The sequence below is a fragment of the Macaca nemestrina genome, chromosome 20 (genome assembly GCF_043159975.1).
Source record: "Macaca nemestrina isolate mMacNem1 chromosome 20, mMacNem.hap1, whole genome shotgun sequence".
Classification (NCBI taxonomy): Eukaryota; Metazoa; Chordata; class Mammalia; order Primates; family Cercopithecidae; genus Macaca; species Macaca nemestrina.
The window spans coordinates 42009387-42035096 of NC_092144.1; the positions used below are offsets into that span (position 1 = coordinate 42009387).

General features: G+C 49.5%; 1 protein-coding gene and 1 non-coding gene across 9 annotated transcripts in view; both read right to left on the reverse strand.

Moving 5' to 3' along the window:
* Nucleotides 1-25710, reverse strand: part of LOC105495596 (ankyrin repeat domain 27) — an 81034-nt gene that overhangs the window by 9048 nt on the left and 46276 nt on the right. For 6 of the 8 annotated variants that reach the window (XM_071085960.1, XM_071085959.1, XM_071085964.1 and 3 more), the window contains 11 exons: nt 23294-23421; nt 22655-22737; nt 21322-21437; nt 20477-20569; nt 17924-18121; nt 15003-15062; nt 14770-14889; nt 11816-11860; nt 9889-10011; nt 2024-2221; nt 303-422 (listed from right to left, as the gene is read on the reverse strand). In XM_071085960.1, coding sequence (XP_070942061.1) covers nt 303-422; nt 2024-2221; nt 9889-10011; nt 11816-11860; nt 14770-14889; nt 15003-15062; nt 17924-18121; nt 20477-20569; nt 21322-21437; nt 22655-22737; nt 23294-23421 — 1284 coding nt within the window. The remainder of the gene's footprint in view (nt 1-302; nt 423-2023; nt 2222-9888; nt 10012-11815; nt 11861-14769; nt 14890-15002; nt 15063-17923; nt 18122-20476; nt 20570-21321; nt 21438-22654; nt 22738-23293; nt 23422-25710) is intronic. The other 2 variants (XM_011765333.3, XM_071085963.1) reach the window with 2 other exon arrangements.
* Nucleotides 2734-2866, reverse strand: LOC112429165 (small nucleolar RNA SNORA68). The gene has a single exon (XR_003021318.1). It is a non-coding gene; the product is annotated as a small nucleolar RNA SNORA68 (small nucleolar RNA).

Below are 25710 nucleotides of genomic sequence, written 5' to 3' on the forward strand. Positions count from 1 at the left end.
CGGCCACTCAGCCCGTGCTCAGGTAACAGCACGACACATTCCCAGCCAGTGAGTTGAGACCCAAACCTTTGGCAAAAGCAGCGTTGGAGCCCATGAGACTGCATCCCGGATGCTGAGGCACCATCCGTTCCCATTGGAGAACCCCGCGTGGCAAGGCACTCGCCCCGCTCCTCTCCCCAGAGGCCTGGGGCTGACGAACGGCCCGGCCTCTCCATCCCCAGTGCACTGCAGGGGTTGCTGGGTGGAGGCACCCTGTTAACTGGTGCAGGTGTGTCAACCAGGGGGCAGGGAGGGGTCCTCACCTGTAGAAGCAGAGCAGCAACCTCGTGATGGCCACCGGAGCAGGCATAAATGAGGGGCGTGTTTCCACTGAGGTCCTTCTTATTGGGTTTTGCATTCGAATCTAACAGACACTTCACCACCTGGGCCAGAGAAGAAAAACGTGCAAACTTAATCAAAATTTCTGTCATTTCCTGCCGGAGAAAAATTACGAAAAAAAATAAAAAGAAAAAGAAAAAAAGAAAATAAGAAAACAAAATTTCTAGAGAGAAATCCTCAAATTTGATCTTCTTTTGATTTGTCTCTGAGCTTATTAAATTTTTTGTTGTTTTTTGTTTTTCTTTCTTATTTTTTTAGACAGAGTCTCGCTCTGTCGCCCAGGCTGGAGTGCAGTGGCATGATCTCAGCTCACTGCAGCCTCCACCTCCCAGGTTCAACCGATTCCCGTGCCTCAGCCTCCTGAGCAGCTGGGACTACAGGCACCTGCCGCCACACCTGGCTAATTTTCTGTATTTTCAGTAGAGATGGGGTTTCGCCATGTTGGCAGGGGCTGGCCTCGAACTCCTGACCTCAAGTGATCCACCCGCCTCAGCCTCCCAAAGTGCTGCGATTACAGGCATGAGCCACCACACCCAGCCATCTCTGAGATTACTGAGAAGACTTTAGACCCTCCAGGAGAAAAGGGACCAGGTGAAGAGGGGAGGGCTACCGTCTGCCGTGGGGCTGCTCTGTGTGGGTGAACTGCGGGCTGACGGTGGTCTCACTTCACCCGACGTGCTGGCCAACGGTGATCTCACTACACCTCGCTATCCTTTCTACCCCAGGGAGAGCTGCAATCGCCACTCCAGTTTTACAGATTAGGAAAGTGATGCCTGAAGCTCTATGCTAGGTGTTGGTGAGAGAGATGCAAAACCTGAAATATGGCTTCTGTCTTTAAAAAGTTAACAGTAGAACTGCTACAGGAAAATGAAAAAATATAGACAGTTTTCCTTAAAGAAAAGCAGGGCCCGGTGCTGTGGCTCACGCCTGTAATCCCAGCACTTTGGGACACCAACGTGGGAGGATTGCTTGAGTCCAGGAGTTCAACACCAGTCGGGACAACATGGTGAAACCCCATCTCCACAAAAAAATAAAAAATCATCTGGGTGTCGTGGGCGCATGCCAGCTACTCGGGAGGCTGAGATGGGAGGATTGTTTGAGCCCAGGAGGTTGAGGCTGCAGTGTCAGCCAAGACTGTAGCACTGCACTCCAGCCTGGGAGACAGCAAGACCCTGTCTCCAAAAAAAAAAAAAAAAAGCAAAGAAAAACAGGACTTTCAAAAAGTTAATCACTCCAAAATTCTCCCTTGAGCCCCTCTATGGGGCCTTGATTATTCTTTATGAAGTGCTCAACTGTTGGGCCCAGAGCAAGCGCTGTCAGTGTATAAAGGTGGTAAGATGACCATGGGGACAGCCCTCGGTGGCCACCACACAAGCTCAAGAGCCAGATCCTGCTGGGAGCAGAACAGAATGACAACCTCGGTACCACCCACATGGGCGTGGCAGTGGGGCAGGGACTGGCTCCACCCCCAGGGAGCACCAGGGTTCTGTGCCCTGAGGCTGAGTGGCCCTACCCTGTGTACCTCAGAGTCTCCGGGCTCGGGGGAGCAGCGTCCTCTGGGGCAGCCACCAAACCCCTGCAGCATTCCCACTAAGGTGCCCAAAGCGGACACCCTGCTCCACTGCCCGCGACACAGAGCCCGAACCTGAAAGTGGCCCTGCTGGCAGGCCAGGTGGAGCGGAACAGCTTGGTCTGCATTCCTGGCACCCGCGTTGGCCCCGTGCTTCAGCAGGAGGGGGATGAGGTCCACCCGGCCGTGCAGGGCAGCGACATGCAGCGGGGAGGAGCCGTCCTGGCTGGTCACGTTGACACCAAGCCCGCTGGCAGGAACCTTCGCCAGCCTCTGGGAAGCACAGAAGATGGAAACAGAAACATCATCAGTACTGAAGAAACTCGGCCGGAGTGATTGGCGCCATGTGCCCCCCACAGCTCCCACGCACAATGCGGGATCATGGTGGGATCCAGGATGGATTCCAATTCCTTTGGAACTACGTGGCAGGCATGCCAAAGAACAACTTCCTTTTTTTTTTTTTTTTTTTTTTTTTTTTTGAGACAGGGTCTCACTCTGGTGCCCAGGCTGGAGTGCAGTGGCACCATCACAGCTCACTGCAGCCTCCACCTCCTGGGCTCAAGTGATCCTCCTGCCTCAGCCTCCCAAGTAGCTAGGTCCACAGGCACAAGCCATTGTGCCGAGTTCATTTTTTTTTTTTTTTTAGAGACGGGGTCTTACAATGTGGTCCAGGCTGGTCTTGAACTCCCAGGCTCAAGTGGTCCTCCCACCTCAGCCTCTCAAAGTGCTGAGACTACAGGTGTATGCCACTGTGCCTGGCTAATTTCACTTTTTTTTTTCACTAGGGCTGTAGAGCCTCTAAATTCACTTTGAGGGGCATGGCCACAGCCCCGCAAAGGCGACGAGATTCACTTGCTGTTTATAACTCTGTTTAAACCACCGCTACAAGAAACAATGATTCTTGGCTTTAGGTGAGAGTAATTTTACTTTTTGATGATTAAAAATGTTACCTCTTTAAAAAAAAAAAAAAAACCGTATGCTAAATTAAAGGCTGAATTTTACTATATGTAAATTATATCTCAAAAATCAAAAACAAAGAAGCTAGAAAACACACATGTGCACACACACACACACATGCAAAATGAAATACCCTGCATATTTATCAGAATGGCTCAAGTTAAAAAGTCAAGGCTGGGCACGGTGGCTCACGCCGGTAATCCCAACACTTTGGGAGGCTGAGGTGGGAGGATCACCTGAGGTCAGGAGTTCTAGACCAGCCTGGCCAACATGGTAAAACCCCATCTCTATCAAAAATACAAAAATTAGCCGGGTGTGGTGGCCCCTGCCTGTAATCCCAGCTACATTACAGGTGTGCACTGAGGCTGTAGAATCACTTGAACCCAGAAGGAGAAGGTTGCAGTGAGCCAAGATTGCACCACTGCACTGCAGGCTGGGTAACAGAGCGAGACTCCATCTCCGGGAGAAAAAAAAAAAAGTCAAAATACCAAATGTTGGCAGGAATGAGGAGCAAGTGGAATACTTACACCCTGCCGGAGGGAACAGAAACTACTTCAGCCACTCCGGAAAATTGGCAGTTTCTTATGAGGTTAAACATATCCTTACTATATAATCCAGCAATTATACTCCGGGTGTTTCCCCAGCACAAAGGCCCGTACACAAATGTTCATAATGGCGTTATTTACAAACCCAGAAGCAGGAAAACTACTCAGATGTCCATCAACGGGTGAATGAAACAAGAAATTCTGGTGTGTCCACCCAATCAACTACTACCCAGCAATGAACTCCTGATCCATCATGGGTCTCAGAAATATCCTGAGTCAAAGAAGCCAGCCACAAAACGGACATGCGTTACGATTCCACTTACAAAAGAGTCTAGAAAGTGTTAACTAATCCATGATGATGAAAAGCAGGTCAGGGGTTGCCTGGGAGAGGCGATGGGGGCACGGGGGTTTCGGGGGGAGGACGGCAAAGTCTCACAGGAAACTCCTGCAACTGAGGGAAACGTTGTGCATCTTGAGGTGGTGATGGTTTTGCGGGTTTATATATCTGTAAAACTTGCCAAATTGTATACTTTAAAGACATGTGCTTTATGTAAATATAAATTATATAATTATGTATATAATTATATTTCAATAAAAGATTTAAAAACAAATTCTAAAACACCACTGGAGGCCGGGTGTGGTGGCTCACGTCTATAATCCCAGCACTTTGGGAGGGTGAGGCAGGAGGATGGCTTGGGCCCAGGAGTTTGAAACCAGTCTGGACAACACAGCCAAGACCCTGTCTCTACAAAAATAAAAAATCAGGCCGGCGAGGTAGCTCACGCCTGTAATCCCAGCACTTTTGGGAGGCCAAGGCGGGCGGATCATGAGGTCAAGAAATCGAGACCATCCCGGCCAACATGGTGAAACCCGTCTCTACTAAAACTACAAAAATTAGCTGGGCATAGTAGCATGCGCCTGTAGTCCCAGCTACTCAGGAAGCTGAGGCAGGAGAATTGCTTGAATCCAGGAGGCAGATGTTGCAGTGAGCCAAGATCGCACCACTGCACTCCAGTCTCCGTCTCAAAAATAAATAAAATAGCCCAGCATGGTGGTACGTGCCTGTAGTCCCAACCATTCAGGAGGCTGAGGCAAAAGGATCCCTTGGGCCCAGGAGTTTGAGGCTTCAGTGAGCTATGATTGTACCACTGCATTCCAGCCTTGGTGACAGATCAAGACTGTCTCTCAAAAAAAAAAAAAAAAAAAAAAAGTTTAGGCCAGGAGCAGTGGCTCCTGCCTATAATCCCAGCACTTTGGGAGGCCAAGGCAGGTGGATCACTTGAGGTCAGAAGTTTGAGACCAGCCTGGCCAACATGGCAAAACCCTGTCTCTACTAAAAATACAAAAATTAGCCAAGTGTGGTGGCATGCGCCTGTAATCCCAGCTACTCGGGAGGCTGAGGCAGGAGAATTGCTTGAACCCAAGAGGCAGAGGTTGCAGTGAGCTGAGATCGCGCCACTGCACTCCAGCCTGGGCGACAGAGGGAGACTCCGTCTTAAAAAAAAAAAATGTAATTTTTTACTGCAGGCCTGGTGCAGAGGCTCATGCCTGTAATCCCAGCACTCCAGGAGACTGGGGCAGGAGGATCACTTGAGCCCAGGTGTCCCAGGCTGTTAGTGAGCTATGATTGTGCCACTGCACTCCAGCCTGGGTGACAGAGTGAAATCCCATCTCTAAAAATTAAAATTAAAAAAAAAAAAAAAAGAACACCACTGGGCTAGAAGATTTTCATTTAATCACAGACATGAAGCAGTACAGTGTTGTGTCTTTTTGAGAAATTACAAAAGGAGAATAAGAGGTTTTAGAAGTGCAGGGAGCCTAAGACTTCAAGTTTACAGTACTTTACTGTGTAATTAAAGTGGGAAAACAGGGAGGGGCAAAATAGCAAAAACAGCAGCGGCAGAGACGCAGCAAGCTCCCCTCGCCACACACAGGCACTGAGGGACCGGGGGCTTTGTCACTTCCCACCAGATGTCAGGGAACACCATCTGCCTTTTTTTTTTTTTTTTTTTTTTTGAGACGGAGTCTTGCTCTGTTGCCCAGGTGGGGGTGCAGTGGCTGGATCTCAGCTCACTGCAAGCTCCGCCTCCCGGGTTTACGCCATTCTCCTGCCTCAGCCTCCTGAGTAGCTGGGGCTACAGGCGCCCGCCACCTCGCCCAGCTAGTTTTTTGTATTTTTTAGTAGAGACGGGGTTTCACCGTGTTCGCCAGGATGGTGGTCTCGATCTCCTGACCTCGTGATCCGCCCGTCTCGGCCTCCCAAAGTGCAGGGATTACAGGCTTGAGCCACCGCGCCCGGCCCCATCTGCCTTTCTTATCCTGCATTTTCATAGCCGCCCACGTTGGGGAAACTGTGTTCTGGATCATGTGCATCCAGAGGCAGGGGGCCAGGTCAAAAGGCGCACACCCCCAATGTACATGTTACCTCACAGCTGAAAAACGTGTGAGGGAAAACTTCAGTCATTTTCAATATCCTCAAGAGTCGCCCATGCTGAAGTTCTTTTTAGAAATGGTAAAATTATCCTACAATATAAAGGCTAACACCGCTCTATCTATTTTGTAAAGTCAAATCCCCTTTTTTTTTTTTTGAGATGGAGTTTCACTCTTGTTGCTCAGGTTGGAGTGCAATGGCATGATCTCGGCTCACCGCAACCTCCGCCTCCTGGGTTCAAATGATTCTCCTGCCCCAGCCTCCCGAGTAGCTGGGATGACAGGCATGTGCCACCAGAGCCGGCTAATTTTGTATTTTTAATAGAGATGGGGTTTCTCCATGTTGGTCAGGCTGGTCTCAAACTCCTGACCTCAGGTGATCCACCCGCCTTGGCCTCGGCCTCCCAAAGTGCTAAGATTACAGGTGTGAGCCACTGTGCCCGGCCAAATTCATTTTCTTTTTTATTTTATATTTTATATTTTTAGTTTTTTAGAGACGGGGTCTTACTCTGTTGGCCAGGCTGGTCTCAAACTCCAGGCCTCAAGTGATCCTCCAGGGTGGCCTCCCAAAGTGTTGGGGTTACAGGAGTATGACACTGAGCCCAGCCTAATTCTCTTAGTATGGGACATACACATCTATAATTAGATAGCTAACACATGAATGCATGCTATGTATGCAACACCATTTACAACTGCTTGAAAGAATATTAAATACTGAGGTTTACACTTAACATGACACAGGCAGGATCTGTATGCTGAAAAAAACATCACAAAATGTTGATGAAATAAGTCAAAGAAGGCGTAAATACTTGGAGAGACATACCACGTTCATGAAGACTCAACATACGTTGAGTCAGATGATGTTATTTCTCCCCAGTTCATCTGTAGGTTTAATGTAATTCCTGTCAAAATCTGAGCAAGGTATTTTGTAGACATACAAAAGCTAATTCTAAAATTGATATGGCTCAGACCAGTCTGGGTATTATAAGAGTGAGTAAGTAAGTAGGTAAATAAATAAATAAATAAATATTTACATGGAAAGGCATAAGCCACAGAATAGCCACAAACATTCCTGGCAAAGAAGAATAAATTAGGAAGAATCATTTAATCCAGCACTGAGGCTTACTACATAGCTACAGTCATCAAGACAGCACGGTACTGGTAGGATGGGCCCATAGATCAATGTAGCAGAACAGAGAACCCAGAAATCGATCCACACAATCTATAGCCAACCGAGGTGCACAGGCAAGTCCTGGGAGGAAGGAGAGGCTTTTCAACAAATGGTGCTGGAGCAAGTGGACATTTGTAGGCAAGAAAAAAAAAGAAGAACCTCAACCTAAATCTCACAATTTGAGTAAAAATTAACACAAATTGGATCACGGACTTAACTATAAAATATAAAAGTATAACTTAAAAAAAAAAAAACAGGAAAAAGTTGGAAATCTAGAGCAAGGCAAAGAATTATCAGACTTGATACCAAAAGTATAATCTATAAAAGGAAATATTGACAAACTAGATGTAGAAAAACCTATTTCTCTGTGAAAGCCCACGTGAGATTATAGACAAGCCACACACTGAAAGGAAATGTCTGCAAACCACGTATCTGACAAATATCCACATATCTAGAATATATAAAGAACTCTCAAAATTCAACAATAAAGCCAAAAACAAACCAATGAGAAAACGGGCAAAACACATTAACAGACATTTCACTGAAGAACATATACAGATGGCAAATAAGCACATGAAAAGCTGTTCAACAGCATCAGCCATTAGAGAAATGCAAATTAAAGCCACATTGAGATAGTACTACACACCTATCTGAATGGCTGAAACAGAGAACAATGACCATGCCCAAGGCTGGGGAGGATGAAGAGAAACCACATCACTGGTGGGCATGTAAAACCATACAGCCTGCTTGGGAAAAGACTGTCAGTTCCTTATAAAAACGAACCATGGAATTACCATGCAATTACCACGTGACTCCGCAATTGCACTCTCAGGCATTTATCCTAGAAAAATGAAAACTTGTGTTCTTACCGAAACGTCTACTCGAATGTTTGTTCATGGCAGTTTTATTGATAACATTCCCCAAACCAGGAACAAAATACGTGTCCTTGGACATTCCACAGCGAGTATATGCCACCATTAAACAAATGGAATGCCATCCCGCGACGGAGAAACAGACCTGATTCTATGCAACAACGTGGAATCAAACGGAGCGAACAAAGTCAATCCCAAAAGGTCATACGTATACTGTGTGATTACATTCATGTAACGTTTTTGAAGTGACAGGATCAGAGAAACGGAGAACAGGTGAGTGGTTGCCAGGGGTTGGGGATGGTGGGGTGGGTGTGGCAGGTAGAGAGGTGGGTGTGGCTGTCAGAGGGCAGCTTGAGTGATTGGTCTTGTGGTGAGAGAAATGTGCTTGCAGGTGACGGAGACGTGCTGTGTCTTGATGGGGGTGATGGCTTCACAGGTTTTACATCTGTAAAAGTTCACCAAATTGTATAAATAGACTTTACTGTCTGTGAATTATACTTCAATAAAGGATTTAAAAACCAACTCTAAAACACTGGCTAGAAAAGAATGGCGGGGTGGGTTTTAATTTAATCACAGATATAAAGCAGTTTAGGGTTGTGTCTTTTGGGGACATTACAAAACAAGAATAAGAGGCTGTAAAAGAACAAGGAGGCCGGGTGCGGTGGCTCACACCTGTAATCCCAGTACTTTGGGAGGCTGAGGTGGGTGGATCACTTGAGGTCAGGAGTTTGACACCAGCCTGGCCAAGATGGCGATACCCCGTCTCTACTAAAAATACAAAAATTAGGCGGGTGTGGTGGTGGGTGCTGTAGGCCCAGCAACTCGGGAGGCTGAGGCAGGAGAATGGCTTGAACCTGGGAGGCAGAGGTTGCAGTGAGCCGAGATTGCCCCATTGCACTCCAGCCTGGGCAACAGAGCAACAGAGCAAGACTCCATCTTGGGAAAAAAAAAAAAGAACAATGAGTATAAAAAAGTATCTTCTGTCACAGAAAATATCTTGAATGTGATGGTGGATACATAAACCTACACATGTAGCACAACTGTACAGAACTAAATACACACACACACACACACACTGAGTAGCACAACTGTACAGAAATACACACACACACACACACACACACACACACACACACACAGAACAAGTAGAACTGGGGAAATCTGAACTAAGGTCCACAGATTGCATCAATGTCGATATCCTGGCTGTGATTCTGCACCATAGTTTTGCAAGGATGTTACCCCTGGGGGAAGCTGGGAGAGGGTTTGGGGATTCCTCTGCACTTGGGAGAGAGTCCCCACGAAGACTGAACTCACCCGAGTAAAAGCAGCAGCAGAACATGCGTGCAGCTTCCCTGGAGGGCTTTACGTACCTGAAAGGAGACCCTTGAGCATCTGTTCATAAGCTCCTGCCACGGGACTCAGGGGCCCAGATAGCAGCCAAAATGCTCATCACGGGGACACATCCCTGCTCACTCACCTGCTGCGCAGGAAGCTGGCAGCCGCCCTGGGCTAATGAGTCCCACCATATCTTGGGGAATACTTATTCACAGCCACGCAGTACAGTAATTATCTGGCTGAGAAACAGAGAACTTTCCTGAGGGAAAAAGGAAGAATTTGCTGGCCAGGAGCAGTGGCTCACATCTGTAATCCCAGCACCTTGGGAGGCTGAGGCAGGAGGATCGCTTGAGCCTGGGAGGTCGAGACCAGCCTGGGCAACACAGAAAGGCCGGGTCTCTACAAAAAGAAATGAATTAGCCAAGTGTAGTGGTGCAGGCCTGTGGTCCAAGCTTGTCAGGAGACTGAGGTGGGAGGATCGCTTGAGCCCAGGCGATTGAGGTTGCAGTGGGCCATGACTGTACCACTGCACTCCAGCCTGGGTGACAGAACAAGACCCTGTCTCAAAAAAAAAAAAAAAAAAAAATTGCCTACATTCCCTGACCTCCACCAATAGAAACAAAGCCGAACCTTCTGAGCTGGGGCACACTTGGGGCACTGGCACAAGGGGTGACAGAATTCGAGGTCTGCTGCACTGACAGTGTCCTCCGCATCCTCCAGGTCCTCCTCTGTCCACTCCAATAGGTAACGCACCTGGTGATGGAGAGTAAGGGAAACAGGAACACATCCTCAGCGTCGTCGCTGCACAGTATCTTAAACACACACCGTCAACCGTTCCCAATCAGGGCTCACACTTCCTTCCTCAACCCCACAGCCATTTATAACCGGCTTCTGCTCCCTCATGAAGCCTTCCTCAGTCCTTCCACTTCACAACTTATGTCAGAGATTCTTTTCTTCTATCATAAAAACGGGCAGGCAGACCGGTGCTGCCTCAGGGTGATGGGTTTAAAACTCTATCCTAGGGCTGGGCGCAGTGGCTTATACATGTAATCCCAGCATTCTGGGAAGCAGTGGCCGGAGAATCGCCTGAGCCCAGGAGTTCAAGGCTACAGTGAGCCATGATTACACCACAGCACTCCAGCCTGGGCAACAGAGCAAGACAGTCTCAAAAAAAATAAACCCACCCTGGTCCTAGGGCATTTAGTAAGCACCTCACTCCCTCCTCCATTAAAAGTGGAAGATACAGCCAGGCATGGTGGCTCATGCCTGTAATCACAGCACTTTGAGAGGCCTAAGCGGGCAGATCACCTGAGGTCAGGAGTTCAAGCCCAGCCTGGCCAACACGGTGAAACCCCGTCTCTGCTAAAAATACAAAAATTAGCCGGGTGTGGTGGTGCATGCCTGTAGTCCCACCTTTTCAGGAGGCTGAAGCAGGAGAATTGCTTGAACCCAGGAGGTGGAGGTTGCAGTGAGCTGAGATCATGCCACTGCACTCCTGGATGACAGAGCAAGACTCTGTCTCAAAAAAACAACAAAGTGGAAGACACAGTCCTTTCAAGGGGCCAAAGGCAAGTGAGGGAAATCTGTCCCTCAGAATCTAAGGAAGGCTATCTCCACTGTCCACTCATTTCACTGTCAGATGTGCCTAATGATAGGACAGACGCCTTCCCTTCAAGCCACAACATTCTCTCCAGGTGCCAGCCCAGGGCCGGCAGCCCCAGCTTATCCAGACACCTGCTTATGACTCCTTGGAGCCCCAAGCCTCAGGCCCCCTCCCGCGGCCCAGGAGTCCCAGCCGACCACAGCTTCTGCAGAGCCTCACAAACACCACTGGGCTCTGCCCTCGCCTCTCTATTTCCTCCTCTCCCCAAAACACTGCCCTCTCTTAAAACCGAGCTGCCCTCCTTGCACACTGGCTAGTGGGCCTGGGCTCTGAGCCCACACTCTGTGCCCCGGACATGGTCTCTGGTCTTGGCAACGTCTCACCACACTCCTGGAATATGGACGTCTGAAAGGCAGGGCCCACGTTTGCTATGTGCCTATATGTTCATCCGCCTCATTACTTGTCGGGAAAATATAACATTGCCATTACCAAATATGCATTAAACATACTGCCCTCTGCACAAAATCAGAGGGTCCACGTGGCCCAAAACTGAACTGGAGACAAGAAACCCAGATGGGTGGCTGTTTTAAGCTAGAACAAGCTTTTTATAATAAAAAGCACTTCTAAAGCTGGGCATGGTGGCTCACACGTGTAATCCAAGCACTTTGGGAGGCTAAGGCAGGAGAATCCCTTGAGGCCCAGAGTTCAAGATCAGGCTGGGCAATATAGCGAGACCCTATCTCTACAAAAAATTTGTTTATGATTAGCCAGGCATGGCCACGCACAACTGTGTATCCAGCTATTCAAGAGGCTGGGGCAAAAGGATCACTTGAGTCCAGGAGTTCAAGGCTGCAGTGAGCCATGATCACGCCACTGCATTCCAGCCTGGGTGACAGAAGAAGACCCTGTCTCTAAAAAATAAAAATAAAAGAAAAGGCACTTCTAAAAACTCACCATTTCTAGATCTCCATCAGCAACTGCTCTTAAAAGTTTTTCTACCTTAATAAAAGGAACAAGAATGTTAGAAAAATGATTTCAGTAATAAAATAATAATAAAAATAATATAAACATTCTGAAAACCTATTGGCTTGATTTGTAGAGTTTTAATGTCTGACTTAGTATCTTTTTTTTTTTTTTTTTTTTTTAAGATGGAGTTTCGCTCTTACTGCTCAGGCTGGAGTGCAACGGTGCCATCTTGGTTCACCACAACCTCTGCCTCCCAGGTTCAAGCGATTCTCCCGCCTCAGCCTCCCTAGTAGCTGGAATTACAGGTGCTCGCCACCATGCCCAGCTAATTTTTTTTTGTATTTTTAGTAGAGACAGGGTTTCTCCATGTTGGCCAGGCTGGTCTCGAACCCCCAACCTCAGGTGATCCGCCCATCTCGGCCTCCCAAAGTGCTGGGATTACAGGCATGAGCCACCATGCCCAGCTGATTTAGTATCTTGTAAACGTGTCCCTAAAACTGCTCAGAGAGGGTATCCTAGGAAGTTGCTGGTGTGCACAGAACCCATTGCCATTTAGGGAATATAAACTGTAACTTTATCCACGTGGAAAGGTGAGGCCATGGTCGCCTTGGAGAACAAGTCCTTCCTAAGACGCCAGCCACCTCTATGATTCAGAAAAATACACTTAGCTAAGTGCAGTGGCTCAGCCTGTAATCCCAGCACTTTGGAGGCTATCCCTAGGAGTCTGAGGTTGCAGGGAGCTATGACTGTACCACTGCACTCCAGCCTGGGTGACAAAGTGAGACCCTGTCTCAAAAAAAAAGAAGAAAGAAATACTGAACTCAGCTCTCAATATCTGCTAGCTGGGCACCATGAGGGTGGACACCCCTCCCAGGGACAACTTCAGGTCTCCGTTAGACTTTGGACCATGTCTCGTGGCTTTCTCTGCTGTGGTTCTGCATGGAGCTAAGCTTACTTGGTCCTCTAAGAGCATGTCACGGCTTGCGGGTAGTGGGACACTATGGTAGGGTCCATGAGGGTTCAGCACCCATGGCGGGGGCCATCAAAGGTGGTACATCCATTCAACAGTCCACTTCTCAGCTAAAGAATGAGGCAGAACTAGCCAGGTGCGGTGGCTCACGCCTGTAATCCCAGCACTTTGGGAGGCTGAGGTGGGCGGATCACCTGAGGTCAGGAGTTCGTGACCAACCTGGCCAGCATGGTGAAATCCCATCTCTACTAAAAAAAAAAAAAAAAAAAAAAAAAAAAAAAAAAAAAAAATTAGCCAGGCATGGTGGCGGGTGCCTGTAATCCCTGCTACTCAGGAGACTGAGACCCGAGAATTGCTTGAACCCGGGAGGTGGAGGGTGCAGTGAGCCAAAATCACACCACCGCACTCCAGCCTGGGTGATAGAGCAAGATTAGGTCACAAAAAAAGAAAAGAATGAGGCAAATCTATTGTGCTGACACTGAACAAACTCTAAAGTAACTTAAGTGGAAAAAAGAAAAAGAAAAACAAAGGCCATCAATGAACTTCTGCAAACTGCAAGGTGGACATGTGTGTGAATGCCTACGTGAACTTTGCAAGAACTCAGGAACAACGACATTAGGTTCTCAACAGAGGTGCCTATAGAGCGGGGATGGAAGGCAGAGAATGCTATGCAGACACTTTCCAAAATGATCTGAAATCAGACTGGGCACGGTGGCTCATGCCTATAATCCCTGCACTTTGGGAGGCCCAGGTGGGCAGATCACTTGAGGTCAGGAGTTCAAAATCAGCCTGGCCAACGTGGTGAAACCCTCTCTCTACTAAAAATACAAAAAAATTAGCTGGACATGGTGGCAGGCACCTGTAATCCCAGCTACTTGGGAAGCTGCGGCAGGAGAATTGCTTGAACCCAGTAAGTGGAGGTCGCAGTGAGCCAAGATTGTGCCACTACACTCCAGCCTGGGCGACAGAGCAAGACTCTGTCTCAAAAAAGTAAAAATAAAAATGAAAAATAAAAACAGGCCAGGCGCAGCAGCTCACACCTGTAAACCCAACACTTTGGGAGACCTGAGGTCAGGAGTTTAAGATCAGCCTGGCCAACATGGTGAAACCCCATCTCTACTAAAACTACAAAAAAATTAGCTGGGTATGGTGGCACACCCCTGTAATCCCAGCTACTTGGGAGGCTGAGGCAGGAGAATTGCTTGAACCTTGGAAGTAGAGGTGGCAGTGAGCCGAGATCGCACCACTGCACTCCAGCCTGGGAGACAGAGCGAGACTCTATCTCAAAAAAATAAAAATAAAAATAAAATGATCTTGGCCGGGCACGGTGGCTCAAGCCTGTAATCCCAGCACTTTGGGAGGCCAAGACGGGCGGATCACAAGGTCAGGAGATCGAGACCATCCTGGCTAACCCGGTGAAACCCCGTCTCTACTAAAAAATACAAAAAACTAGCCGGGCGAGGTGGCGGGCGCCTGTAGTCCCAGCTACTCCGGAGGCTGAGGCAGGAGAATGGCGTAAACTCGGGAGGCGGAGCTTGCAGTGAGCTGAGATCCGGCCACTGCACTCCAGCCTGGGCAACAGAGCAAGACTCCATCTCAAAAAAATAAAAAATAAAAAATAATAAAATAAAATAAAATAAAATAAAATGATCTGAAATCAGTGGACCTCTACATGACCTGACTTGTATTTTTCTTAGCCTATCCTCTCTCTAATACACAAACACTCTCTACCACACTAATTGCTGCTCAGGGACCAGCCCACGGAAGGGCACGCCTAAGTGCACAGCACTGCGAGATGCCGCTGGGCCTAGCTCGAAGGCACCAACCTCAGCCACCACAGAGCAGCAGCGGCCCCAGCACAGGCGAGCAGGCTGAGAGGGCAGCCCTCATCAGGCCATGGCTCTTCAGCTGAACGCCACTGCCTGGGGCCGCCAAGGCCTCCCCGTCCCCGTCCTCCCTCTGGAAGCCTCACCTCTCTGTAGTCCTTCTTGGTCTCCTCCTGCCTTGAGCCGGCTGACATGGAGGAGAAGCTGGAAGTGGAGGACTCTTGGCTGATGGAGTCCACGGAGCGCTGCGGGGACTGCACGGGGGCCTGTAGCCAGGGAGCCCCGACGAGAGAGAAGACAGGGCACAGGGACACGTGAGGACCGGAGAAGGAGCCCTTGGTCTCCGAGGTAACCAGCTCGCTCTGCCCGGCTGACTTACCTCGGATGCCTTCTGCCTCCTCTCGAAGGACAGGTGATGGGCTTCCATTATAGATAGAATCTAGGGGGACAACGGGGATGCCAACAGTACCCAATGAGATGGAGGTCGTCTCAGCACAGCCCCATCACCCACATGCCCCACTGCCGGCCTAGCTCCTCAGAATGTCAGTGCAGTGAGCCTTAGGTCATGTGGCCCAGCTTGGATGGCCAGAGAAACCAAGACCCAGAGCAGGCGGCAATTTACATAGGATCACACCAAAGTCGGCGCTTCCTCCCATCACGGCTCCTCCTGCCCCATGGGAGGACTCAGGGCTTCCCATGCATGGACTGAAGGGTAAGAGAAGCCAGACCCGCACGGAGCCTGACAGGTGACTGCATCCAGCCCCCAGGCCTGTCTGTCCACAGGCAGGAGGTGTGGCCTTTCCTCCAGCACCCACAGGTCTCAAGCAGGAGCAGCTCAGAGCCAAGCCGAGAAGGCGGCCTCTCCTTCCCTCTGCAGATCTCCCTCTGGAAGGGCCTCTGGTAAACAAATACCACAGCAGTAGAACCCTCCTCCCAAGACGTCGCAGTAGCCCAGGCCGTGGTGGCACTGCTCAGCCCAGTCAGCTCTGCCTGTCAGAAAGCTGCGACCTTTGCAGAAAGGTATTCAGGGTACAGCCGAGGCCTCTGAAGCCAGAAGCAGGGATCTAACCCTTCACAAACGGTGCTTTACTGTAGATTTTACACTGTGTCCCTACCACACACCAAAAACATAATTAAAAAAAAAAAAGAGGGAAGCTGGGCGAGATGGCGAGATGGTCCACATCTGTCATCCCAGCACTTTGGGAGGCCGGGGCGGGCAGATCACTTGAGGTCAGCCGTTCAAGACCAGCCTGGCCAACATGATGAAACCCCGTCTCTACTAAAAATACAAAAAAAAAAAAAAGTAGCTGGGCGTGGTGACGCACACCTGTACCTTCCGGTTACAAGGGCGGCTGAGGCAGGAGAATCGCTTGAACCCGGGAGGTGGAGGTTGCAGTGAGCCAAGATCATGCCACTGCACTCCAGCCTGAGTGACAGAGTGAGACTCCGTCTCAAAAAAATAAAATAAAATAAAAATAAAGAAAGATGAAGGCCCAGGGGCAGTGGCTCACACCTGTAATCCCAGCACTTTAGGAGGCCAAGGCAGGCAGATCACTTGAAGACAGGAGTTTGAGACCAGCCTTGCCAACACGGTGAAACTCCATCTGTATAAAAAATCCAAAAATTAGCCAGGTGTGGTGGCACATGCCTGTAGTCCCAGCGACTTGAGAGCTGAGGTGGGAGGATGGCTTAAGCCCAGGAGGTAGAGGTTGCAGTAAGCTGAGATCGTACCACTGTACTCCAGTTTGGGCAATACAGCCAAACCTTGTCTCAAAAAAAAAAAAAAAAGAGAACAGAAGTAAACTTTTGGAGGTGATGGATATGTTTATGGCATAGATGGTGGTGACAGTTTCACAGATGTCCACTTATCTCTAAACTTATCAAGTTGTACACACTGACTATATACAGCTTTTTGTATGCCAATCATGCCTCAATAAAGAGGTTTCGAGAAAACAAAAATAAAAACAAATTCAAACTGTGCTACTCCCAGAATAAGATGTGAACAAACTGAAAGAACGACCTAGAAGAGCTGGAAATTATAAAAGGGAGCCAGTAAAACATCAAAAGACAAAAGCTGGCCCGGCGCAGTGGCTCATGCCTGTAATGCCAGCACCTTGGGAGGTGGAGTCGAGAGGATCACTTGAGGCCAGGAATTCAAGACAAGCCTGGGCAAGCCTGGGCAACACACTAAGATCTCATCTCTATTATTTTTATAAAATCGTATATTTTGGGGCTGAGTGCAATGGCTCACGCCTGTAATCCCAGCACTTTGGGAGGCCGAGGTGGGTGGATCACCTGAGGTCAGGAGTTCGAGACCAGCCTAGCCAACACGGTGAAACCTTGTCTCTACTAAAAATACAAAGAATTAACCAGGCATGGTGGCAGGCACCTGTCATCCCAGCTACTTGGGAGGCTGAGGCGGGAGAATCGCTAGAACCTGGGAGGTGGAGGTTGCAGTGAGCCGAGGTTGCAGGGAGCCACTGCACTCCAGCCTGGGCAACAGAGCGAGACTCCATCTCAAAACAACAAAAAATTAAGTGTTTTTGTAAAAAGGTAGAAAGTCAGGCCTGTACAAAGGGGGCTCCCCTAGAGACCTGATTGGAACAGAATCCCTCAGGGGACCCCCAAGCTGGGGTCTCCATTTCACAGGGACCTGTGCTTTCCCCGGTCAGTCTGCCACATGCCTGCCTTATAACGCCATTCACCAGCTCTGCTGCCGAGAGACGAGAGTGCAGACAACTGGACTCTGTGAGCCACTGTGAGCCACCCCCGGTCCCCGCTGATGCCCGAGAGGTGAGCGCTTCACAACACGCTCCCCAAACTATGTCTCCAGAAATTACTACCAGAAAAAAGTGAGTTCATTAACAAGTTATGTAGGAAAGAAACCATACTCAATGACGTCCAGAACTAGCCGAGTCAGAATAAAGATTCCAGGCTTTGAAGGTGAAGCACCAGGAAAACAGAGTTCCAACACATCTTGCTCCCTCCCCAGTTCCTGCCTCTGAGGACCCTCCTTTCTACCCACTCCATTTGCCAATAAATCAATAGCACTCAGCACTAGAACAAGCTCTGCCTGCAGCAGCTCCTGGAACAACCGTGAGAAAAGTGCCCACTCAAACCAAAAATAATATCAATCAGTAAAACCCATTAACGATCAAGTCCCACATGCAGCAGAAAGGGTGCAAGCCAAGTTCTGCCCTCAGGCACTAATGCATAATTTGTCTATGAGGCCAAGACCTAAGCGACGGACGTCGATCTTCTTTCAAAGTCATCTCGCCGCTCAGAGACGGGAAGAGCTACCTTTGAGTTTAACGCACACTTGAGGGGCGTCTCCTTTAGTCTGTTCTGGATCTCGGTGGATGCTCCGTTCTGCAGCAATGTCTCTATGACGCCTTGGTAGCCCCAGCGGGCAGCAATGTGTAGAGGGGTGTCTCCTTTCTCGTTGCCAATGTCAAGCCTGCACGACTCCACGTCGTAGTAGACCAGAGCCTTCACACACTGCAAAGAGATGGGGAAAGAGCATCGCTCATGGACGTACCAAGCCTCGACAAGGTCTGTGCTCTCCTCGGCCTCCTCACCAAGCAAATGCGCAGTAATAGACAGAACTCAGAGGTGTCACAGTATCTGATCAGGACACCTCATTCTTTTTTTCTGAGACAGGATCTCTCTCTGTCATCCAGGCTGCAGTGCAGTGGTGCAGTAATAGCTCACTGCAGCCCTGAACTCCTGGGCTTAAGCGATCCTCCCGCCTCAGCCTCCTGAGCAGCTGGGACTACAAGCATGCACCAGCATGCCTGGATTTTTTATTGCTTATTTTGTAGAGACAGGGTCTCGCTCTGTTGCCCAGGCAGGCCTCAAACTCGTGGGCTCAAGCAATCCTCCCATCTCGGCCTCCCGTAGTGCTGGAATTATAGACGTGAGCCACCGCGCTCAGCCAGGACACCTCATGCTTGCAAAAGGATGAAACTGCCAATCAGTAAGAAGTGGCTGCAAAAACTGTGCTATCTCCATGTATAGAACAGAGTTACTACAGCAGGCCTGAGACTGCTAACCACTGAGAAGCCTGCTTGCAAGACTGCTAACCACTGAGAAGCCTGCTTGCAAGACTGCCTGTTGGCCTGAAACATTCTATGGGTGCCTAGATGTGGGGAGTGTTCCCAAAGTTCCCTAATTCATTAGGTGGCTCATACTGGGCCTCAATTGTTTTATACAATGCGGTTTATGCTGAGCGCTGAGTTTCTTCTGGGAGTATGGCATTTTGGAACATGCTGTCCAGAAGGTGCTTATGGGACTAGCCTTCAGTAACTCTTGGGGACTGAGTTCCTCCCGAGTGGACCACACTTCCTGTGTGGGGTTCCAACTCACTGCTGGAAGAACTGAGCCCACCCTGTGTGGTTCCATGAAAAGAGATCTTTTTTTTTTTTTGAGACACAGTCTCGCTCTGTCGCCCAGGCTGGAGTACAGCGGCGCAATCTCAGCTCATTGCAACCTCTGCCTACTGAGTTCAAGTGATTCTCCCACCTCGACCTTCTGAGTAGCTGGGATTATAGGTGTGTACCACCACGCACAGCTAATTTTTGTATTTTTTTGGTAAAGATGGGGTTTCACCATGTTGGCCAGGCTTGTCTTGAACTCCTGACCTCAGGCAATCTGCCGGCCTTGGTCTCCCAAAGTGCTGGGATTACAGGTGCCAGCCACTGTTCCCGGCCGAGAGAGACTGTTTGAAGCTCACCCCTGCTCTCCTCTGGACTCCACCATGTGCCTGTTTCCTTTGCTGATGTTGTTCTGTGGCCTGCTGTAACAAACCACAGCTGCGAGTGCGACTGTCTGCTGAGTTCTGTGAGTCCTCCCAGCAAATCGCTGAGCCCAGGGGTGGTCTTGGAGACCACCGACACAACACACGATAGATCACTGCAGCTATTAAAGAATGTGCTAGATGGCCGGGCACGGTGGCTCACACCTGTAATCTCAGCATTCTGGGAGGCCGAGGCAGGCGGATCACTTGAGATCAGGAGTTCAGGACCAGCCTGGTCAACATGGTGAAACCCCGTCTCTACTAAAAATACAAAAATTCGCTGGGTGTGGTGGCACACACCTATAATCCCAGCTACTCAGGAGGCTGAGGTTGGAGAATCGCTTGAACCCGGAAGGCAGAGGTTGCAGTGAGCCAAGACCCCATCACTGCACTCCAGCCTGGGTGACAGAGTGAGGCCCTGTCTCAAAAATAAATAAATAATAAGCAAATAATAAAAACAGAAAATGTAAAAATTGAATATGTACACAAGTAAGAACCAGACGGTAGCAAGGATAAATGAAAATGATTTGACTTCAGGATAAGAAAATGAGCAACTTCTTTTTAAATTTTTGTTACTTCAATATGGCATCTGTAATATATTAAATATTCCTTTTTTTTTTTTTTGAGATGGAGTCTCGTTCTGTCACCCAGGATGGAGTATAATGGTACGACCTTGGCTCACTGCAATGTCCGACTGCCACGTTCAACTGATTCTCACGCCTCAGACTCCCGAGTAGCTGAGATTACAGGTGCCCGCCACCATGCCCAGCTAATTTTTGTATTTTTAGTTGAGACGGGGTTTCACCATGTTGGTCAGGCTGGTCTCGAACTCCTAACCTCAGGTGAACTGCCCACCTCAGCCTCCCAAAGTGCTGGGATTACAGGCGTGAGCCACCGTGCCTGGCCTAACATTCTTTCATATTCAAAAAATTTACACACCCAGTGTTTCAGTAATTATTGACACAAAATACATTAGACTAATGAGATATCCCGACTTCTCTACGAGTGGGAAAAGGTGAACACAGCGCCCCGCCCCGGGAACATCAAGGGCCACTCACGTCCTCGTGGCCGTAGGTGCAGGCCAGGTGGAGCGGGGTGTTCCCGTTGTTGTCCTGCACTTCCGCGCTGGCCTTGTAGTGCAGCAGCAGCAGCTGCGGAGATAAAGGAAAGCGATGAGCAGGGCACAGCTGGCTCCCTGGGAGGCCCGGCCTCCAGTCTTAGCAGGGGGAGGTCGTTTGTTACCATCTTCAATCTCATTTCTGCTACTACTCAAACTATACCAACACCCATCCTTCCTGACAGTTTAGAGACTGAAGAAAAAAGTCTAAAGCCCCACCTTTTCTTCCCCTAGATGATCAGGAAGTTTTTCTTTTTAGAGAGAGGGTCTCATTCTGTCTCCCAGGCCGAAGTGCAGTGGCACGATCATTGCTCACGACAGCCTCGACCTGCTGGGCTCTAGCAAACCTCCCGCTTCAGCCTCTCAAGTTGCTGGGACTATAGGCGTACACCACCATGCCCAGATAAATAAAAAAATTTTTTTTTGGTAGAGACAGGGTCTCCCTAGGTTGCCCAGGCTGGTCTTGAACTCCTGGGCTCAAGCAGTCCTCCTGCTTTGGGCTCCCAAAGCACTGGGATTACAAGCGTGAGCCACCACGTCCGGCCAGGAAGTTTCAAATCTAAACCTAACGATCTTGTCCAGGAGACCCAGAAAGTCCTCCCAGGACACCCCGGGAGTCCTTGGACTTCCTGACTACTGCTGCAGCAGAGCCGCCGTGGAACGAGGAGGACACAGCACCAGGAGACGGGGGTGCAGGGTAGCCAGCATGACCGTACAGTCACCCGCGCAGAACACCAAGCTCCCAGGTGCAAAGCGACAGCCCACCACAAAGGCACCACTGCTCACCGTCACGCTCTGGTAGCCCTTCTGACAGGCCAGGTGGAGTGGAGTGGCCCCGTGGTAGTCTGTGGCATTTACCACGGCGCCCTTGGAAACCAGGAGGTCGATGAGGGATGCCTGCCCTGCGGAGCAGAAGGCACAATGGAGAAGGAAGGCACAGACGACTTCCACACCTTAACTGTAAAACCACAACACTATTGTACCCTGCTAGTCCTGGGCATGAAACACACAGTAGATACTTTTGCTGCTAGAGAGGACCTACAGGTAATACCAAGTAAGGCTCTGCAGACTCCGGACATGTTGGGGTAGACCTTGGAGGGGATCCAGCCAAAGTCCACCTCTCAGCAATAAAAAATGGAAAAGAGCCTTACACTTCCAGAGGTTCCATGACTCATCAGTTCCTAAGATGGAATATTATGCAGCCATTAAAAAATACAAGTAAACATATTCTTGCATAGTGCTAAGAGAAAAACTGCACACAGCAGAATATTATGAGCCCTAGAGCACCACATATTTTATGCACCCACACAAGCACGCAGACACCCCAGACACTCATCAATCACAACGATCTCTGGGAGACAGGGATGGCCGGGGACTCTGGAGGACCTTATGTTTTCTATCTTGAATGTGCACTTTATTTTATTTATTTATTTATTTATTTATTTATTTATTTATTTATTTATTTTTGAGACAGAGTCTCACTCAGTCGCCCAGGCTGGATCTATCTCAGCTCATTGCAACCTCCACCTTCCAGGTTCAAGCAATTCTTCTGACTCAGCCTCCGCAGAAGCTGGGATTATAGGCGTGCGCCACCATGACAGGCTATTTTTTGTATATTTTGTATAGATGGACGGGGTTTCTCCGTGTTGGTCAGGCTGGTCTCGAATGTCTGACCTCAAGTGATCTGCCCACCTCGGCCTCCCAAAGTGCTGGGATTACAGGCATGAGCCACTACGCCCAGCCAAATGTATACTTTCAAAGACAATAATATTTTTTAAAGGCAGGGCCACAAGAACTGCAAGCTGACGATTTTGAGACCGTTCCCATAGTTCAGATTCAAGCCTTCCCTCGCCAGGCCCCCAGCCCGGGGCAGCATTAGGCAGTGTTTCCACGCTGTGGGAACCACGCAGGGGGTTCACCCAGCACAGGAGGCAGCAGGCTGGCTGTCAAGGCCTGCGGAACATTTGCTCCTCTTCTCCTTCCGGCCCTTGGAGGGCGGACCCATGACGCAGCCCCAACTGCCAACCCCCAGCCCATCAGCCAGGCCTCTCTGCTGGGTCGCCTTGGGCACCATCCCTTTGCTGTGACAGCCCCTAGGGGCCAGCCCAGGACCACATACCACAGAGAGCAGCCACATGGAGAGGGGTGTGCCCCCTGTCATCTCTGGAGAATGGAGTGACAACTGAGGGATCATTCAACCTCCTAGAATACAGAAAGAGACAGAAAACTACACAGGGGAATGGCACAGCAAAGCCTCTCCCTGACCAGGTAGATAGGCAGGTGCCACGGAGAGAAGGCGGTCCACAGGATGCCCCGCAAGATGTGTGTCTCCGGGACTGTCCCAGGGCTCACCCGGCGTGAGGAACAGAGGTACCTGGCCCTAGAGTCTCTCCCCCACCAACCCTTTAGGCCTCTACACCCAGCAAAATAGCCTGACAAGGATAATGAGAAACCAAAAATCTTACTGGGAACAACGGACATTCCTCCCATCCTAAAACCTCCTTTCTGAGGCTGGGGCAGGCCCTATAACCAGCCTACCCGGGCGGCCAGTCCGCCAGTGAGCAGTGCTTTGACAACCTGCAACCTATCCGATTCTCCAAAGGGGCAGCTGCTATCATCTCCACTGTAGAGCAGAGGCAGCTGGGGGGCAAAGAGGACAGTCCTTATCTGCAGTCACACAGTGCACAGTGGAGAAGGTCCAGGAGGCCTCCTGTCTCCTGCTTCCTGGCACACCGAGCCTCCACCAGCACCTTCTTACCCAGAGACGAGTTTCTCGCAGTCATCGCAGAAGCAGAGAGGGTGACACATCTTTTGGACGGCATCTTTGTCGTGGTCCTCTTGGCTCAGAAGTCTCTCTACTTCTTTCTGGTTACCTGATGCAATGTGCTGAAAAGTGACATCCAAAATGCTATCCACATGCAGGAATTAATTATTAGAAGTAAATATTTTGAGAGCCCTTTTTTTTTTTTTTTGGATGGAGTCTCGTTCTGTTGCCCAGGCTGAAGTGTAGTGGCACAGTCTCGGCTCACTGCAACCTCTGCCTCCCGGGTTCAAGCCATTCTCCTGCCTCAGCCTCCCGAGTAGCTGTGATTACAGGCATCCACCACCACGCCCAGCTAATTTTTGTATTTTTAGTAGAGATGGGGTTTTGCCATGTTGTCCAGGCTGGTCTCAAACTCCTGACCACAAGTAATCCACCCATCTTGGCCTCCCGAAGTGCTGGGATTACAGGCGTGAGCCACTGAGCCTGGCGGAGAGTCCTTGTAGAAACGTTCATCTATGTGTTTATGGATGAAATGATTTGCTCTCTGGCATTTCCTTCATAATCATACTGGCGGTGGGGAAAGCAGGCGGCGAGAGATGAAACAACTGCACAAAGGTGGCCTCTGCTCATTCTACTACTCTCTTTATTTCTGGAAATGTTAAAAGTTTTCCATAATTAAAAAAACAACAATATGCCTGGAGCGGTGGCTCACGCCTATAATCCCAGCACTTTGAAGGCCAAGGCAGGCGGATCATTTGAGGTCAGGAGTTTGAGACCAGCCTGGCCAACATGGTAAAACCTTATCTCTACTAAAAATACAAAACTTAGCTAGACGTGGTGGCGGACGCCTGTAATCCAAGCAACTCGGGATGCTGAGGCAGGAGAATCACTTGAACCCAGGAGGCAGAATTTGCAGTGAGCCAAGATCACACCATTGCACTCCAGCCTGGGTGACAGAGCGAGACTCTGTCTCAAAAAATAAAAACAAAAACAAAACAAAACAAAAAGTGACAAAATTCATAAAGCAATAGGAATGGCGGGCAGACAACACATCTCTGAACATCAGTGTGGATTTTGCCACCTCACTAGAAAAAGCCTCAGTCCTGTTCCTCTTGCATTCTTTTTTGTTTGTTTGTTTCAGTGAATCCCTACAGGGTGATAAATAACAGAATTTATTTATTTTGTTTAGAAACAAGGTCTTGCTATGTTGCCCAGGCTGGAGTGCAGTGGCACAATCAGAGCTCACTGCAGCCTCAACCTCCCAGGCTCAAGTGATCCCTCCCACCTCAGTCTCCCATAGAGCTGGAACTACAGGTGCACACCACCAAGTCCAGCTTCATCTTGTATTCTGTTTATTTATCATTATTATCTTTATTTTTATACTTGCTATGGACTAGGGGATCCTCTTTTATTCTAATAGAGCCTCAGCCTGCAATGGAAAGAGAATAGCTGCAATGAGCAGGAAACTCCATCAACACACAAACCTGCGGAGCTCACCCTGTGCTTCCTGGACGTGCTTCTTCCCCGGGACCCACTCTGGCTCCAGGTTGCCTGGAAGCCCAGCAGCCTCCCCCAGAGGGCTCTGCCCTTGCCCAGCCCTCACGGACTGCCCTGTGGGCACCTTAGCGGCCTGCCTGTGGCCAGTGTCTGAGCAGAGAGCTGCCCCCATGTGCCAGGTGACCAGACCATCAGGAAGTCAGGCACCGTGTTCTCAACCCAGTGCACACACCCACAAACATCTGACAAGGGGCTCCTTGAGCCCAGCGGAGGCATCAGCTCTGCCAGGGCTGCCAGCAGAGGTGCCACTGAGCTGGCCTGGAAAAATGAGTAGTATTTTGAGGAACTGAGAAAGCAAGAGGCCTGGCCTGCGCCCAGTGTGTGCTGCCCAACATAGCTACAGCACAGCATGCGGAGGGAGATGGGGAAATGTGCTGGTCTCACTCTGCCACCCAGGCTGGAGTGCAATGGCACAATCATAGCTCACGGCAGCCTCCAACTCCTGGGCTCAAGTGATCCTTCCACCTCAGCCTCCTGAGCAGCTAGGACTACTGGTGCCCGCCACCACACCTGGCTAATTTTTGTATTGTTTTATAGAGATGGGTACTCATGATGTTACCCAGGCTGGTCTCAGGCTTCTGGCCTCAAGTGATCCTCCCATTTCAGCCTCCCAAAGTGCTGGGATTACAGAAGTAAGCCACCCCATCCAGCCTTGATCCCAGATTTAAAACCTTAGCATTCCTACCACCCATTCTGACTGAGCACAGAATGGAACTTCAGGATTTATGTAGACCACCACCCTGATGGAATGTTTTTTTTGTTTTTTTTTTTTGAGACAGAGTCTCTCTGTTGCCCAGACGAGAGTGCAATGGCACAATCTTGGCTCACTGCAACCTCCACCTTCTTGGTTCAAG